At 19.2% G+C, this 21,228-nt stretch overlaps 1 protein-coding gene and 3 pseudogenes across 1 annotated transcript, besides 3 other annotated features; all 4 read left to right on the forward strand.

Moving 5' to 3' along the window:
* Positions 1–5,734: 5,734 nt before the first annotated feature.
* Positions 5,735–7,892, forward strand: PmUG01_08059800 (Plasmodium exported protein, unknown function; the record flags this gene model as incomplete). Its single annotated transcript, XM_029004757.1, has 2 exons — positions 5,735–5,932; positions 6,075–7,892. The coding sequence occupies 2 exons, from the start codon at positions 5,735–5,737 to the stop codon at positions 7,890–7,892; spliced, it is 2,016 nt and encodes a 671-aa protein (XP_028861414.1).
* A 3,606-nt stretch (positions 7,893–11,498) lies between these two features.
* On the forward strand, positions 11,499–12,204 carry PmUG01_08059900 (annotated as a pseudogene).
* Positions 11,499–12,204: a sequence feature (Plasmodium exported protein, unknown function, pseudogene).
* Positions 12,205–14,015: 1,811 nt separating this feature from the next.
* PmUG01_08060000 lies at positions 14,016–14,928 on the forward strand (annotated as a pseudogene).
* Positions 14,016–14,928: a sequence feature (fam-l protein, pseudogene).
* Positions 14,929–18,591: 3,663 nt separating this feature from the next.
* PmUG01_08060050 lies at positions 18,592–19,486 on the forward strand (annotated as a pseudogene).
* Positions 18,592–19,486: a sequence feature (Plasmodium exported protein, unknown function, pseudogene).
* Positions 19,487–21,228: the final 1,742 nt, after the last annotated feature.

Below are 21,228 nucleotides of genomic sequence, written 5' to 3' on the forward strand. Positions count from 1 at the left end.
AATTCAATCATTCATGTTAAAGCACAGATCATTTTATATGTTAATAATATTTCTTAACAAGTGTATTTTTAAGAAATTCGTTATTTATATTTTATATGTATCAAAAAATAGAGTAATAAAGCATTTCATAAGATGAAAAAGACAATACAACTAATTATATTCAATTATGATATTACTATACACTAAAATAAAATAGGATTTATAGAAAATAGACTTAAAATAATACACTTAAATTTAATAAAGAAATTAACTATTATAAAAATATATGTTTAAAGAGAAAATAATTGTTAGAATAAAATTTAATACAAATTATATAAATTGAAAAAAAAATATTAATAATAATAATAATTTATATTTTTAAAAAGCACCAAAAAAAAAAAAAAAAAAAAGTGACTTTTATTAATAAAGAATGTGCAAATGTATTAATAAAATATTTAAGCATGTTCAAAATATTTTGAATATCTTTTTATTACTAATACATTTTCTTAGCGAACAAAAAAGAAAAAATATTATTAAAACTAATAATATGTACGTACAAATATAATGTATTTTCATATTAATTTAATTTATATTGTTTTTGTTTTTAAAAATTAAAGAGTTATGGGATAAATAAAAAACAGGTAACTTGAATGCATAAGGCAAGTGTTGAATTATTTTGGAATTTATAATTAAGGTTTTTAATTTAAAAAAATTTTTTTAAATTCAAATTTTTTTATGCGGTTATTCGGATTATTTCTAATTATTATTTTTAACAGTTTTTGCTATGTTTAATTATATATATTTTAATTATACTTCAAAGATTTAATCTTACGAAAGATAAGTATATATACATGAAATATATTTTCCTTGAAATGTAGCATAATGCGCAATATATATGTGTATATATATGATTTAGAATTTTAATAAAATGTAATAGATTATTTATTTACTTATGTTAATTTATAAAAATAAACATACTTTTAAAATTTCAATGTTTTACAAGCATAGACATTATAACATAACCTTATATATATACAAATTAAAAATAATATATATATTTTTATAATTGATTTTTTTTACTATAATATGGTTAAAATCGTTATGTTGTTCATTTTTTTATTAATCCTTTTTGTTATTTAAATAACAAACGTAAAATAAGAAAATAACGCTTAAATGAATGTACCATATCAGAAGTTCAAAAATATGTTAAAAAGAAACTAAAAAGAATGTAATAATTATTTATGAAAATTGATATAAATTAAGTAAATTATTTATTTAAAATACATGTCTTTTTTTTTGTCGTTCTTCTTTTCTAAATTAATTATATCTATAATAATACTTCATGAATAAATATATGTGATTCAGAGTACATTATAAAATTGTTATAGTTTTCTTTATGTAAATTACGTATTTCGTGTAGTCCAATATTTCTACTTATTTTGTTTATTATTTTTTTTTAAATCAATTATTAGAAGCATGTTTTGGATATCTAGAAAAGACATTGTATAAAAAAAAGTAAGCAGAGCATAATATTCAAATAGTAAAAAAATCAGCACCATTTTTGTCTGATATATTACTATTGCTTTAAAGGATTTTTTTTTAAAAGTCATTTATAATTTTTTTTTTTGGCTTCTTACATTATTCTATCATTGAATATTAAATTTTTTAGAAAGGGAGAGGGTTTTTGCATATTCTATGTTATTATATTAATTGTTATTGAGCATATGTTAATTTACGTATTAAGAGGGGTGATGAATAACTATTTTGTTTTTAAAACATGTTTTTTTGTAAATTTTCAAATGAGGGGAATATATAAATGATAGTGTTTTGTATCATTTAATGATTATTTATTATTACGTATATAATTGGACATATGTAAATATAAGGAAAATAATATAAAATGAAGGAACACAAATTAAATTATTCTGTAAAAAGTGGAATGGAAATTTCTTTTAATTATACATTTTTAAAATTTTATAATGTAAACAATTTAGTGATGGCTGTACATAATAATTATAATTATTATTGTCTTTAACGTAATTATATGAAGTATAATATAATGGATTTATCATCTGGAATATTTATTTTTGAATTGTATTTGATGTCCTATAATTTTGTGTAATATATATTAATTACCAGTGAAAACGTTCAATGAGAATAAAATAAATAATAAGTATTATGATTAATAAAAAGTGATGTAAAAAAAACCATCTTATATGTTAACATTGTAGGAGTATAGAAAAAAGTGACTTCATAATAGAATTCTTAACTACTGTTTTACAAAACAAAAGGAGACAGATTACTGAAAAAAGGTAAAAAAAAAAAAAAATTTACTGAAAAAGTGTTCATTTATATTAATTAAAATGTATATATATGGAAAAATAAAAAATGTTTCATTTACTTTTCGCTAAATATATTTTGATAAGCAGACGTTGTTTATTCCATAAGGTGATATTAATTACGTATGCAATGTAAACATAAATAATAATATATATCATTAATGTTCTTTTATGTTTTTGTTAATCCTTTTATATAAAAAAATAATAAACGATAATATATTTATTTAATATTATTATTTATATAAAAAATTTATTCAACAACTAGTTACATTAATGTGAACACCATAATTGTGAATGTTTAGCATAGGCAAAATAAGGAAAAATATTTTCATTTCTGTTTAGTGTAAAATAAATGAGAGCATATATTGGTACATAAGAAATAAGATTTATCAGTAATTACTTGCTTCACAAATTAAAATAAAAAAAAGGTAAACAGAAAAAAGTGATGTAATATAAATATTTCTATAATAGGTTGAGTAGGAAAAAAAACTTTCCTATATCTAAATGGAAATAGGTAATAAAAATTGACACAGAAAAAATATGTATATATATGCATTATGTCTTTATTAGGTATTATTAACATAACTATGATAATGTGATTTAATAAAATTAACAAACAGTATTAAAAAGTTCAAGTAAAAATTTATGTATAAAATAAAAGTATAGGTTATATACATATATATAATAATTAACAATTTATATGGTTCATTTTATAAAAAAGATAAGCTATTAATCAGAAACAATTTCGTACATTATTATATAACTTTAACTTTACATATATATAAATGAATGAATAAGAAACATTAAATTAAATATTTTTACTGTACAACTTATTCAACGTTAGTTTACCAGAATATAAATATCATTAAAAAATATTCTGTTTGTCACTAGGAAAAAACTTTTAAACGTCGATCATAATTAAATGAATAAAAACAAAAAGAAAGAACAAAAAAGTAAAAGTGAATAATTAGTTAAAAGTTAAAACGTTCAACACTTCTAGTTTTTGCTAGGTAGAATTTTCATATATTAGAAATTAAAAGATTTATATCAATAGTTTTACAATTTGTATTACTGCAATAAACACCTATGAACACACAAATACTATAAAGTAAATTTATTTTTTATATGTTGTTGAGGTGTGTAATAGGATATGGCAAATGATATATATAATATGTTTTTAATAAATCTCATAAGTTAAATTTATAATCAACGCACAAAAGATTTAAATGTTTTATAAATAATATACAAGAAAAATTAAAAAGAAATTTATACAATATATAACTGTATGATAAAATGAAGTTTCCAATAGTTGAATATATGGAACATTATATACATGCTGATTCCATCAATTCAGATTTTTCTGTAATAATTTATTTTTCTTTTTAATGTTTTTTTATTTTGTTGTAAATAAATTTGTTTTTTAACTCTTTGGTAACATAAGCACATATTTATAAATTATATTTTTAATTTATATATGATATATTCAAATAATATAATCGAAAAATGAATAAAACACATTTATTCTCAATATTTCAATATAAAAAGTCCCACACATATTTTTCATTAATTTTTTTTTCAAACTTTTCTAATTTCATTGTTATATAATTATGTAATTTCTTATATGATCCCTTAGTCCATCAATTGAATATTCCTTTTAAGTTTCTAGTTTCTAATGATCTTCTAATTTCTTACATGTATTATTTTTTCATTCTTAAATTTCTAAGCAGAGTTTTTATGTACTATATTTGTTTTATAATTGTTGAATATTTACTATATTCTAAAAAGAATTTTATACATCATTAATGTTAGTATCATAACAAAAAAAATCTATATTTTATATTTAAAAAAAAAGAAAAAAAAATTGTGGTTTTTTCCTTTTATCTTCAGTTTCATACAATTATAACAGCTTTATTTAAATCTATATTAAGAGTGTTTAAATTTATATTTTTCACATAAAGAAACTAAATAATATATATTTTTTTATTTTACTTCTGGTTTATAATAATGTATATACATTTGCTTTTATAATTATTTTTTTAATGCTTCCATTTATTTATAAAAATAGTTTCTAATTTTTTTAAAAAAATTTATTTATGTAAAAATAATAGTTACTATTTATGTGTAATTATAAATAAATTGAAATTAAAAATAATGAAAATAAATAAAATATTTGGAACAATAATATTTAAATTATATTGCTAATAAATTTTTTAATTAAAATCTTATAAAAAGATAAATACTTTTTTTTTTGTTTTTTTCTACATTTTTGGTTAACAGTAATGTATAATTTATTAATATAACACATTTATAATTCGTCGCACATTTAAGCGAAACCTCTTTTTTTAAAGAGTAAAATACTTATAATCAGAATTACACTATGGTTATTATATATAAAACCTTTCAAGTATTGTTTTTAAGCACTTTTGTTTATTTAGAGTAATTAAATTTAATAGGATTAGACTATTATTGTAAAATGAATAAAGAATAGAAATAAAATAAGATTAAAAATTAAAGATCAATAATGCTTCTCATAAGAAGTTAATTCTTAACATGCTTTTAACACTTTTAAACAGTAATTGAGAAATTCTTTTAGCTGTAAAATTTTTAGGGTATAGTTTTGTGTTTATTTGCATAGAATTCATTATTACGAAAAAGTTTTATTACATTAATTTTTAATATTATTTATATCAATTTTCTATACTAAATTCGCTTATAATTATAATTAACACACTACGTTTTTTTATTATTATTTACTTTTTTAATTATTTTATAGAACCATTACATAAAAATTGAATTTAAAAGTCATTTTTTAAAATAAAATTATATGGGACATGTATATTTTGAAGGATAGCCATTTATATAATTATTAAATACAACTTTTTATTATTATGTTATTATTTATTTTTTTGTTATAAAAACCAATCTTATGAATATAGGAAGCTTCCACTTGTGTTATTAGGCTAATATAATAAAAATTAATAATAATTAATTCATATTTTTTCATAATTAGTTTTTTTTTTTATTATTATTATAAATAAGAATTTTATCGGAATTTTTGTAATTTAATTAAATATATGTTTTTATGTAGGAACTGTTTTTTTTTTAATTTTTTTTTTTTTATTATTATTATAGAATTTTATCCGAATTTTTGCAATTTAATTAAATATATGTTTTTATATAGCAACTAACTGTTTTTATTTTAATATATTTTTTTTTTTTATTATACTCGAAACATATATAAAATATATTTTTAATAACAGCTGAATAAGTGTAATAACATATATAATTCTAATTTGATTCGTACATATTCAATATAAGTACGTATTTATATTACATTAGCATAAAAATATAGAACAATTCTTTATTTATCTTTATTTTTAATTTTTTTCTTTAAAAAATATATTAATTTTTTAAATATGGAACTTTGCAACACCCAAACTTCTGTTTTATTAAGAAAATCCTGTGCTACAAGTAAAAAGAAGAAAGGTAACACTTATTTAGCAAATTCCATAGAAGGGTCAGAAGAGAAATTTAATAAAAGCTATGGAAGAATATACACACTTTCATGTTTCACAAATACTCTTTTTCTTATATTATTATTTCTATTATTACAAGTAAGATTAAATATAAAGGTGTAGTAGTACGCATGAATTCTTTTTTCACCTAATTTTATTTTTTTTGTTTTTTGAAAATTAAATTTTAAGTTTGGAGTAGCAAAAATTTTATATAAAATATGAATTTTAACTATTTTTACAGAACGAACATGCACATGAAGATAATGTAATTTCAGAAATACATTGGAATACTTTATGCACAAGGAAATTAGGAGAAGCGAATTGTTCAAGTTCACAGAGACCCAATAGTATGTATAGAAATGATGGTTATAGTCCGGATGGTTATAGTCCATATGATAATACGAATAAAGAATTAGTGTACGGTGAAGTAAGTAATACGAATAATCTAACTAACCTAATACAAAACGAAGAAGGTGGTAATGGGTGGGTTTTGAATAATGCTGGGGGAAACGATTCTGTTGATGGTAATAAGTGTTCTGATGGTCAACATGGATATTATTATGGAGAAGTGCATAACGGATATAATATTCAGGGGGGATTTTATCCACAGAACGGAATGGTAGCACAACATAACCAAAATGAACAAATGTATAGTAATAGTTCATCTATGAATAATAATCTTGCATTTGGACATATGCCAGAACCTGGAAATTGTGCAACTAGTAATCAAGTTGAAAATAATTATGATACTGCACCTAATACAAATAGTGAACAAAATGTGCAAAATGTGCAAAATGTACAAAATGTACAAAATGTACAAAATGTACAAAATATTGGAAATGATTTTACCTCATATAATCAGCAAAATGAAGGTCTTTCAGGAACTAATCCTACAACAGTTAATAACCAAAATGTAAACATTTCCGGTAACCAAGTTACAAGAAGTAATCAGATGGATAATTTTTCTGGTGGTAGTAGAGGCACATATAATAATTCAAATGAAAATAATTATGGTAATGGATATGATAATTATCATAACCAATATGATCATTATTACGGAATTAATGGATTAGGAACATACAATAATGGTTATGAAAATGGTTATGGAAATGGAGAGAATACATACAATAACCAGTATGAAAATCCCTCTGGAAATAGGAGCACATTCATGTATAATAATAAACAGGATAATAATTATGGAGGTACTGATGCTGCGTACAGTGGTCAATATGGATATCCTAATGGAAATAGCGGATCAACATATAGCAATCAAAATCAAGACATAAATGAAGATATGCTGTGGCAGTCTTATAGAAATTATTGTGGAGGATATTCAGAAAATACGAGAGGTACACATAATACTCAAGATGATGTGTATCCTGGTGATATGTGGAATGGATATAAAAATCAAATTCCAAGTGATGGTGAAACAGAGGGGGAAACATATAGAAATAACAACGAATATTCTTCTTATGAACAATCCAACAGAAGTAGCAAGCATTATAATAGAAGGCATTCCGAAAAAGAAGATACCGATAGGCATAGTACGCGTGAAACCTCTGAAAAAATGAGCATAAATGATAAAAAGAAAAAAAATAAAGAAGAATTTGACAAACGCCGTAGGGAAGCAAAAGTTATGGAACAAGCATCTGCTGATCATATAAAAGGACTCATTGAAAAATTAGGATCCAAGGTAAGCATGAAGGAAATGATGGATGTATTTAATTGGGTGATTTTTCATGAGAGAAAAAAATATTTTATCATGGAGGAAGGCGTAATGGTATTTTGGGAAAATTTATCAGTATCTTACGGTATTCCAAGTTATTATAAGGTTAGACAATGGATGAAAGCCTATGATGGTATGACAAAAGAATTACTATATTTGGAAAAAAAATTATATGAATCATTAATGCGTATGCTTCAACATGGATCATATTCACGTACAGAATATTTGAACTTTGTAAAAGAAGTAAAATATGCATGTCATAAAATAAGAAAAGATATGGAAAGTGAATGGCAAGGATATTTGAATTCTAAAGTTCAAGGATTTTGGGAATAAACTAAATTAATGTTATAAAAAAATTTTGTAGGTATTTATATCTGTTTATATAATAATAAAATAAAATGTACTATATATGTGAATACATTAATATTTTTTTTTAGTAATCTGGCATTATATTTTTTATTTTTAAATATTTTTATGCGTTCTATTATTTGTTTTAGTTTTAATTAGTAATGATATTTGTTTGTAAGTAAAGCGGTTAATGATAACTAATTCTATACGCATATATATGAAGCATTTTAAGTGTACATATAATTATTATGCTACATAATTTTATGTGGTCAAATATTTATTAAGTTATGTTTTGGAAAAATGAAAAAGTGGGAAAGTAAATAATAATGATTCATGTGGTCATTTATATTTCATAGTTTTATTTTATTTTAAGAAAATAATACTACATTTTAATTAATAATTTAAATTGTTTCATAAGACGAAATAAAAATAATTTTACAATATTTAAAAGAAAAATTTTCTAATATTATTGAAATTATCTTATCAATATTTTAGGTTTATGTTTTATGGTTTAGAGTTGAGATTAATGATAGTAAATGGTTAAGTTATATTAATGTAATTTTAATTCTTCGAAATTAGTTAAAGGATAAATGAATTTATTATTTTGTTATTATACTAAAGGAATTATTGATATAATTCTATTTTATATAAATTACTTAGTTATATATGTATTAGTAATTTGTTAACAGGAGATGATTAAGTATGAATATTCTTGAATGCATTAAGCATAATTTACTGAATCAAGTTAATATCGGTATTAATATATTTTATGGAATTACTCGTTTTTGTTTTTCTTTTTTTTTCTTTTTTTTTCTTTTTTTTTCTTTTTTTTTCTTTTTTTTTCTTTTTTTTTTCTTTTTTTTTTCTTTTTGTAAAAATTACATTAGATGAATATATATAAACTTAATTCCAATATTAACTTTCTAAATGTATATTTAAAGTCGCCCGTTCGTTAGAAAAAATTATTTTCACTACTATGATATGGTAGAATGAAATATATGTTAATATATAAAAATAAGTACATGAAACTTTTAATGACATTCATTTTAGTTAATATTTTAAAATATATACATTTGTGCTGGAGTATTTGAGTAAAAATGATGGTTGTGATAATAATGTTAAAAGAAGTTAGTAGCTTTAGAATACAGATTAATACAAAAATTTTACTGGATGGAACAATAGCGAAATAAAAATTCATAGGATATATTCATAATACACCTTAATTTTTATTTAAACAAAATAATGACGTAACGAAAGTTATATATTCAAGCATTCTTATAGCATAAAGAACATCACTAATAATAAGACACATAAATTATTATTAGAAAAGGTATATTTAGAAGGAATGAAAACTAAAAGTTAGAATATATATATAAGTTAATTAAAAAATATTAAGAGATTAACATATATATATATATATGTGCAATAAATATACATATATGAAACATATGTATATACATTTAATAATATTATTCATCTGTGATATGTATATCTACGCAGGACTAAAGTTAAAAATTTCGAGAATAAATGAAAATTAATTATAATTAGTTTTTTTATTTGTCTAAATATGTATCATTAGTAAAATTATATTTACATGGATATTTTTTATAGATATAATATTAAAAAAATAACTTAGGAAAAAAAATTTTATAAATAGACAAGGTAGTTCTTTTAGAATTATTTGAATATGTTTTAATAAGAAGCTTATAAGTTTATATAAATTACTTTTATTTCTTATTCTTCATAAAACATAGTATAATCTATTTAGATACGTTGTGGTATTTTTTTTATATAAACATATATATATAATATATAACAATGAGTAATTCACTAGAATATTTTAGAATTTTCAAATAAATTCTACTTAAATTTATAACTATATACAAATATTTATATACTATATACATATGAAAGAATGAAATAATATAATAATTGTATTTGTGTAATACTATAGCATAATGTAAACTATATAACAAATAAAAAAAATTAACATATTTTTTATTTTTTGTGATTTAATTGTTAGTTAAAAGAGGATTATGTTTAGGAAAATTATTATGAATTCATTATTTATATATAATTAGAATAATATATTCTATATATATTATAATTACAGTTGTCTTCTCTATATGTATCTAACATGAAAAAATAAAAGTATTGGAGTAAAAATACTTCTTTTAAAAATATCATTTCAGAATATATCTTATTTATTTATTTTATATTAGTTGAATGAAAATTATAATTAAATATATGATATCGTGTAGTATATATTTATAGATTAATAAAAAAATAAATACTGCTTTCTATACTCTTACGGCTCTAAAGAAAATAATAATACATAAAACACTTACCACTGTTTTATTATATACTACCTTATATATTATCCTTTAGTATTACTAAACGATATAATATTATCGAGTAAGTTAATTTATTTAAATTTATATACTATTGGAATTATTTTTTAAACTATGATTATTAATAAAAAAATTTTTTTACTGACATTTAACTTTTTATTTTTTTTTTAATATTTGTATTCCCATATAACAAATTAATACAAAATATTATATATATATATGAATTACTTATTGATACTTACACTAATATAGCACAAGACCGTTAAAGCTTTAATTTGGGCTTTACATTTAAAAATGAACAAAAACTGTATATGAGTAGAAACTTACAAAAAGAATTTTGATATAATGATATACATTTTCCATATATGTATATATATGCGATATGTTGAAATATAATTTATGCATTAAAAAACAATTTATGCTTTTGTTTTTGAATTCTTTTCCGTACTATAACTTTTATTATATGTTTTATATAAATTATAATTTATATTTAAAAAGGAATATTTAAGCATAATGAAATGTGTAAATTTAAAAGTTTATTTATTAGAAGTTTATATAATAATTAATAACTTTATAACTAATATATACTAATGTACCCATTATCACGAATTATATTTTTTTATTCTAAATATAAAAAAAAATCTTAAGGTAGTAAAGTATTTATTTTATATCATATTGTTTTGTTTTTTTTTCAGAAATAGTTTAACAACAAAAATTTATTATAGTTCTATTAGTAAATTAAAATATGTATATATATATATATATTGGAGATTTATTAATAAACTTAGTTATATCATAAAGTACTTTTATTAAAGTTGTTTTTATTAAACATAATAGTATTGAAGTATTTACTAAAATATTTTTTAAATTATTTTTTTTGTACTCTTAATATTTAACTTTTATTTATGCAATTTCATATTTTTAAAAAAAAAGCAAAAATAAAACAATATAAAATGTTATATGATATAGATATGTATCCTTTTATGTGCACTTAAGTATATAGTATTTTACTTATGTACTTAAAGATATTGTAACATTTAATAATTCCAACATGAACTAAAAAATAAAACCTTTTATATTAGTCAAAAAATTTATATTTACACTTTTTATTTGGAGTTTCTCTTATTTCAGGAATGTGTTTTATTGATAATATAACAGAAAATTTTATGTTATATACTTTTAGCTTCTTCAAGTTATATATATATTCTTATAAAATAAAATTTTTTATATGTGTATATAAATGTATCACATTATAAATAATAAAAAATTTTCCTTTTTTTTGTCGCACGACTTTGATAAATTTTTACGTAATAAAAATAGTACAAATAGCGTATTATCTTCAAGAACTGTTAGATTATTATCAGATCTTGTTAATGAAACAGTGAAAATAAGATTAGCAGTTAAATTACCTAGAATTGGATGTGAAAATGAGGAAAAAGAAGAAAGTAATTATTTAAAACAAAATTATGTTGATAATAATGCATTAATATATGATAGAAGTGGCAAAACTAAAAATAAATGAAATTTGATATTTGGAGATAAAAAATTATTCAAGAAGTGCATATATTTTTTATGTAAGCCATTTGTGGAAATAAATAATTTTCTTTGAAAAAATATTATATAGGGAATTTAGTACTATTTATAAATATAGGAAATGAAATTATCCTAACGAGAAAAAAAGTTTAAAACATCCAACTGTTATCCGTATACATTTTATATTTTGTCCACCAGTAATCTTTTTTTTAACAGGATCTCCAATATATAGTTTACAGCAATTTCATTACCAAATTTGCTAGAGTATTCTTACAGGGTTATCATCAATAGTTTTTTTATATCAAATTTTTCTTTATGGAAAGATCCTTGTATTAGCATTAGTTATTTTAAGTATTTCAATAGTCACTTATATATTGGTAATATTATTAAAATATCTATGTAGAGGGATGTAGAATGAAGGTTTAATTAGAATAAATACATTATTCTCAAAAAAAAATATATTTGATATATCTAATAACAATCTACTTTTTTCTTAATGTTATTCTTAAAAAAGTTTTATGTTGTACACATATAAATATTATTATGAAATTAAGATAATATATAAATATAAACAAGCGTAGAGAATATATAAACATATGTATATATTAGGTAATTATAACAATTTGTTTGTTCCTATTTTTTTTTCCATATTATCATGTATTCCTTTGAGTTAATATAGTACTATGATTTGGAACATACATACATATATATATATATATATATATATATATGTTGCTTCATAAAAATGTGACATTAATAATGCACAATATTCACAATAAATATATGTAACTTATATGCAAAAATAATGTGTTTAAATGTTTTGTACAGATTTGCTTTTTAACGAATATATGGCTTCTTAATATAATATATAAAAACACAATTAATGTAACTTCACATAGCCACTAAAGCAATTTTAATTTTTAATAGTCATATTTAATATTATTATTATATTTTTTGAAGTTCATATGTGATGTATAGAAGAATTTTTTTAAAAAAACTTATTTTATATTAGATTAAATTTAAATGCATCATAATATTTTTCAATTAATAAATATAAATTCGTTTGTTTTTCTTTATTGATGTGTATATCTTATATAAATGAAAAGTAACAAATATTCCTTGTATAAAATATAATTAAGAGAAATACATATTTCAAACTTCTTTAATAAAAAGATTCTGTATAAATATATAAGTTTTTTGTATGGTCTATATATCAAGTTATAAGGGTATTATTTTATATTTTTTTTTGTTTTTAATGTAAATTATTAATAGCTCATTAACAAAATTAGAATTCGTGGAGATTTCTAATTAAATAAAGAAATTGAATTTCATGTATTATTTTATATTTTAAATTAAGTAATTTTTGGACAAAAATACATTTTATATCCTTTTTTATAGTAATTTATTGTAAAAAGGGGAAAAAAATCATAATAAAAAAATAATACATTTGTTTGTTTTTTATAGTAGTAAGAGCGTACATTTTTTGAAAGAATATCGGTCTGATATTATTTTGTGTTATACATCATTTAAACATTTCAATCTGTTTAAAATCATATGTATCTTAATGATAATGAATAATATACTTATGTTAAAATTTGATGAATAATTATATAATATGTAGGTAAATTTTATGAATAAATATATTTTGTTCCTGAACATCATTGTATACAGATAATTACTTATTCATTCTAAAATATTTTGCATTTTTTCTGTATACATTAGATTGTATCAAAAATAATTCGACATAAAACATGTGAAAAAATACTATATGTGAAGACAAGAATAAATATTTACTTATACGTAATCTTCTTTTTAATAATATAAATATAATTAAAGGAAAATCTATGTTATATATATTAGATCATAACAGCGCAGTTATATTTTTATTAATTTTACAATCTATGATATATTTTAATTGAATTAATAATAAATTTTTTATTAATCATTTAGTTGTACAAAGATAATATATATCCTTTTTGGTACATTTTATTTAAGAACCTATCATATTATGTAACTATTCTTTTTGTAAAAGTGCTATTTAGTATATCCTTATTGATCCTTCCCAATTGGTATTAACATGTACTTTATGGATAACATGGTATTTACATTTGAACATGTATTCCTTAGACCATGAATAATATCAATTATTTCGTTTTTCATTGAAAACGTGGTTGAATGTGGATATCTTAATATTTAAAATAGGAAATATCTTCAAAAAGAAAAAATGGGTCATCTTATTAATAAAAATCTTATTATTTTCTTTCTTTTTTTTTTTTTTTTGATAATATTAAAAGTTATAGTATTCTATGAATTTATATTCTTTTTCTGTAAATTATATACTCATGTATATAAGATTTTTTTATTGGGATTCAGATTATTGATAGGAAATATTCAAAATTTTTTGGTACTATTTTAGTTTCAAATAGAATCATATATATGAGATTATTAACTTTAGAATTGTTCTATATTACCATAAAATATATGGTTATGTACATTTATATTATACCTTATTATTATAGAGTAACTTTCTATTTGATTTACAACCAAGTAAAATTTCATTATATATTGAGGAATACGGTAAAAATGTTGTGAATAATAAACATGGTATACCTAAAACAATAAAATATTTCGATTTTGATAAAAAAATATTTAAAGAACTTGATAATAAAGATTACCTTAAAAACATCAAAACAATTGGAGATAAGGAATATAAAAAATTAACACGTAAAAAGCTCATAATACGTATAGCATTACTTTTGTTATTTTTCTTTATATTTATAGTGCCCATTTTAGATCTTTCTTTAGAAAAATTTTCAGGAGTTGGGTTGTTGGGTTTATTAGGCCTGTTAACCACCAAAAATGAATCTATGGCTGGTATATCTAAAGTTACCGTGGGTGGTCTTTTGATTACATTATTCAAACTGGGAGAATGGGCTGAATCGAAATCAATAAATACATCAATTATTTTGTTTTATTGCGTATCTTTCCTCATATTTGTTGTTAAATTTATATTAGTGATGGTTTATTACTATAATAAAGTTATAAAATATGAAAATAGAAAGTTCAGAAAAAAATTAAATAAGAAGAAATATGTTTTTTACTGTAAAAATTTATTTAATATAACGTCATATCATTAGTGACATACTTAACTAGCATAAAAATAACTATTTATATTTTAAAAATACATTTAAATATACGGATATTTTATTGGGAGATAGTATAAAAGTATGTTCTTAGTTCTTTTGTTAATTTGAATTTTTGAATGTTTGAATAATTTTCAATATGTTTATTAAGGAGTGACTTCAGCTTAATTAAATATTTTGACTCTATAAATAAATACTCCTTTTAAAATATGTCTCATGAATAATATATATATACATATATATGCGTTTGAATAAGTATATAATGAAATATTTAATATAACTTTAGTGAAATGTGCTACTTTCTATTTGACTAACTTTTTTTTTTTTTTTTGATCAAGTCTAAAATAATTATTTGTTTAGGTTATTTAAGTAAATGTAATATTATTGTTATATTAACAATAAATGAGTTTTTTTTTGCATTTATTGTATGTATATGAATAATTTTTTTTAGAATGGTAAGTATATATATATTTTTTTTTTTAACAGAAAAAAACAAGTTAATATTTATCTTTAAAATATATATTACACGAGATATTTTATAAAAGGTACTAACTGTAAAAATCTTTTTAACAGAGTTTATTTTATATATATTATTAATGTAATATAAAATAATGCACTTTCTGATTATGGATTATTTTTAACTGCTTATAAACTTGGAGATTCTGAATCATTACAATTAAGGGAAGTTTTTATATTAACTGTTATATTATTTTTTAATCTAATTGTAGTGTTTACTAAGTGTTTCATTAATTATTTGAATATATATTATATTAAAAATTTATATTTAATTAATCTATATAATTTATTTATTTATTATATTACTAATAGTTTAAACTATTGAAAAATAATTATGAAAATATTAACAGATACTTTGTTGAATTTCTTTCTAAATATCCATTATTGGGGATTAAATATTGAAATATTTGTATGTCTTTTCTTCATATGGTACGTACTACAATTTTTGTATTTCACTAATAATTATATTAGATGTAATGAATAATTTAATTCATGAGCGTCGACATGGTTATCGAATTTACAGTAACAAGAGACTTATTTTATTAACAATACATAATACTGTTTTTTTTTTTGTGTAATTTTTTTTAATTATATTTTCTTTTAAATATATTTAATTATAACTTGCAATAATATTATGTCTCATACGTAGAAAAATAAAACATTGATGTTTAACAATAATTTAATGTTTTAAATAATCATAAGTCTCAAAAATGTGTTGGAAGAACAATTTTATTTATTACGTTTATATATATGCAATTGTGTAATGGCGACATTTGATTCTCTGTTAAAGCTTCGAATATAAGATGTATATTACATTTTTATTTAACCTAAAAATAAATATGAATTTTCTAATTTATTAAATCTATTTATAAGGAGTGAAACGGAACATAAATTCATAGTTCTATAAACTCATTAATATATAATAATGATCTAAAGCATGAATTAAAATTCAGGATAATTATTTTTATAATAATATATATAAATTAAATTTCGACTAATGATTATTTTATCATTCCATAAACAAAAGTTTTTTATTTTAAAATATATTTTGAATAAAATAGCATATCATTTATATAACACAACTTTATAATTTAAAACAATGTTTATGAATATTGAAATCATTGTATCATGTTATTCAAATATTAAATAATTAGATGAGGTAAAATTTATATTTAATGTGTTATTGAACTATTTTATTAATATAATGTATTAAATGTTACCGTATTATATTATAACTGTAAGGAATATAATAAATTAAAAATTGTTCATCATTCAAAAATTTAATGTAATTATTTCTATGAAAAAAAAATTCAATAATAAAGAATAAATATGGTATACGTAAATTAAGTTCCGTGTCATTAAAATATTATACATTGCTTTTTTTATTTGAAAAAATCATAAATAAAACTTTAACTGAAGTTCAATTATAAATTATTATATAAATATATTTTTATTATTAAATCTTTGAATATCAAAAAAAAAAAAAAAATTAAATACATTTTTACAGAAAAATATATGTGAGAAAAAAAAAAAGTTTAAGAAAAATAAATATTCACTATAATTTTTGAGTAAATGATTAAATTAGCATACTAACTTTTTTATTGTATAATATGCAACTTAAAAGTTTTTTTAATTTACATCGTAATAAAAGTTCAATGCTTCTTTATTTTAGGAAATGCTAGGTATTAAAACTTTTTTTATGTAAAAAATTATGTTTAACTATTTAAATATGAATAAATGTAATGATAAAATATTCAAAGGGTACTAAGAAAGCGTCATGCATAATGTTACAATATGTACATAATATGTAATGAAATGAAAATATAGTATGCTAATTTTAACTTGATTTAGTAATTCAAAAAAAATTTTTAATTGTAATAATTATATTCTTTTTATTTTCTTTTTTTAAATATACTAATTTTTTCTTTTAATTTTATTGACGTATGTAAATAAAGTTAATTTTTTTCAGTACAACAAATTATAATTATTATCATATCTATTCTAAATATATAAAGAGTAAAATTTTCAGAATATAGAAAAATTTTTCTTTTTTAAGAAATTTTATATTATATGAAAGTTTTAATTGTTTATATTTCATCTTAAAAATAAATTTTTAAAAAAAATAATATATTATAAATTCTTGCAGTATTTTCTATTGAAAAAATTAATCATTTTACTGTATTCATATATTAGTGTTATCATCCTTTTATATACCTTATATATATATATATATATTCTTTTTTTTGTATTAATTTTTAATAATATGAGAATATAAATATTTTTGAAATTATTTAATTGCATATAATATTTTTATACTAATTTCCTTCTTACCTTATTTTTTTATTTTATATTGATATTTCTATATATATATGTGTATTTATATTTTTAAATATAACAAATATAATAAGAAATTTATGAATTTTTAAACATTCAATAAAATAATAAATCTTGTTCTAAATTATTTATAAATTATTATATTGTAAAATAAATATAAAAATATATAGTGGTTATATTGTTATACTTTTAAAAATATACTTAAATTCATAGAATATGTTGTAACTTTGAATTTTATTTTACTATATAATAGTTTATAAGAGAAAACGTATTTTTTTAGTTAAATATGTATATACGTTTTATATAATAAAAAGTATATTTCATAACTTCATATGCTTTTTTTATTATTTTTACTGCTACAGTGCATACTTTTTTTTGTATATATGAGGAAACGCTACAAAAAATGTGAATAAAATTGAAATTACTATTTGGAAACAATGAAAAAATACATATTTAGCTTCTGGATATACAAAGATATACATTTTTATGTGTTATAACTTCTTTTAAATAAATAATAAAAAAATTTTTGTTGATTGAATAATTTCTGATTTTATCCAATATTCTTTTAAATATTATATTATTTTATTTTTAATATAATAAAATATACATGGAAATTATTATAAATAAATTTTGTTTTTATTTTTAATGTGTAACTTTTAGTATGAGATAAATATGTATAAATTCTATTTATTACATTTGAAATAAGACAAAATGAGAAAAATCAAAAATGAAATAAAAAGTTTCATACAGAATTTGCAGGATGTGAAAGATTATTAACATTTTTATTATTATCATATAAAAGTATTAATGTATACACTAGTGGAAAATATTAAGTCCCTCATTTTTATTAAAAAAAATTGTATTTAACTTTTAAATTGGATATGCCATTATAACAACAATGTGTTAATATTATGTTACTTCGTATTTTCTCTTTTGTTTCCAAATTTTATTTTTGACTGTAAAATTTTCTTGACTTATAAATATATATGCTTGTATATTATAAATGTTTATGTTCTTTTATTTAGTCTAACTTTGATAATTCAATAAATAAGCAGTACTCACTAGATAACTATTCTTGTTTAATAACTAATAGACACCTATCAGGAAGTTCATTGGATGTAAAATCAACTGAAGATAGATAAGAAGACGAGGATGGCACTAAATTAGTGGATTAAAAGAAAGATATATATGAAATTTGAAAAGGCTATAAACTAGGAAAAGAAGAAGTAAATAAAATTTTGTTAAAAACAGAAGGAAGTAATATGTTACCTAAGACAAAAAAAACTATCTTAATAGAATAGATACATTCTTTGAAATAAAGATATTCAATCATTTAGGTACCTTAGATATAATTAAAAATATATTGAAATTTTATAAAAATACTGCTAGAAAATTGGTAAATAGAAATGTGAATTTAGGAATTTCTCCACCCTATTTAGTTTTTTTGACAGGATTAATCCTTTTTTTAATGTAGATTCCACTAGTTTTGCATTACGATGCTGTATATGTAAAAACAATGGTTACAAATTTATCAAGTACATTATATCATGTAATTTTCGTATTTTTAATATTTCTGGTGTCTTTGACTATATTAGGTATTATATATATTTTTATAAAAACTGCAAAATTTGAAAAAATAAGGACGAATAATTCTAAAGTTTGTTATAATATTGTTAATTACTTTTATAAGAAATACATTTAATATGATATAAGAATATTTGGAGCGTCCTCAAAAATATTGAATATATAGGAGAAATACATACAGTTACAAAATTTTGATAATTCATAATTCATATACAACTATTTTCATATAACATAAAAAAATATGTATTTTTAATATTTAGAGAATTTGATTGTTTATCTTCTAAATTTATATTTTAAGGAGTTGTTTGATCATAGTATTTTGATATAATTGTTTTATATGTATGTAAAAGTGTTTGTGTGTGAAATATATGCATGTTAATTGATTTAATATAAAAAAGTGAATTTTGTATATTTTCTTTAAATTAATAGAAAATTTCACGTTGTTAATCTTAAAATATGAGCGTACTTTGTTTCCATTTCTTTTACGTTCATTTAGTCTAAAATTATTATATACTGACTAAAGAAAATATTTTATCTCTTCTATATTTATTGTACATAACTTTTGCCGTATTTAAAAAAAAAATAAAAGAGCATATTTTTTTTTGGATGTTTTGCAAAAAGATAATTTGATTAATTTACTTATAAATGGTATTATGATAAATGTATTACAATACGTATTTAATACTAAAATGTTTTTATTATATGTTAAAATTATTGAATATTTTGTATATGAAAAGATAAATAAGCCGTAAAATAATATTGTTTTTAACAATGATTAATCTACAGATGAACTATAATTTTGAAAAATATATTTTATTGTATCTAAATAAAATGTATATAGACTTAACACATTAGTTATTAAGATTGTATTTTAATTCAATTTTATTTGAATTACGGGAGTATAAATTATAATAAAATGTTATAAATATATATATTACACATTTAAATTTATTTTTTAGTTAATGTTAAAAATTTAAGTACCTTTTAAAATTATTAATTTTATATATATATTATATAATTATAAGAAATATTTATATTATATATATATTGCAAATAATTATAAATAAAAATTACTGTATATAATAGAAACGGCTATATTATTCGTAAAACATTTTAAATAAAATATTGCATAGATGTTTAAGGCTTGTATGAATATTCATTTTTAAAGGATTACAAATTATATCATTATAGAAATTTTGTTGTGGATTTTTTATTTGTGCAACTTTTTGTTCATATTTTTTGCTTATATATATGAAAAAATTTATAAGATTAAATATATATAAGCAAACTAATATATAATTGTTTAATTTCATTTATACTATTTGTTTTTACAAAAGGTGTTTAAATGTATTTTTGCGCAATATTAAAACTTCATCATGTACATTTATAGTTAGAAATAATATAGTATCATATGTTCTTTAGAATATTAGATATTTTACTAACATATCTAGGTGTAATTGAGCATGAGTTTTATAATAAGGAGAATTAAAAAAACAAAAACGATTTAAATTATTTTCTGGAATTATTAACTAATAATATTATTCATATCTTAGTTGAAACTTGTGTAAATGAAAGTGATTGCATAAAATCATTTAATTTTTTATATATTTTTTGGTCGCGAAATGGAAATATTGAATTTATAATTTATAGGATTCAATAAAATAATTTTATGAATCATAATAATAATATAAGTAATATGATATTATTTACCATTATAATTATCATGTGGTCACTTCTATCTTGTTCCAAATGTTTTAAAATTATTTTTTTACTCTAATAAGAAATCATTGAAAATTGTTAATATATATAATGTGTTTATATTTTATTTTATAAGTGGTATTAAAGTAATCCATAAAAATT

Source organism: Plasmodium malariae (assembly GCF_900090045.1).
Source record: "Plasmodium malariae genome assembly, chromosome: 8".
Taxonomy (NCBI): domain Eukaryota; phylum Apicomplexa; class Aconoidasida; order Haemosporida; family Plasmodiidae; genus Plasmodium; species Plasmodium malariae.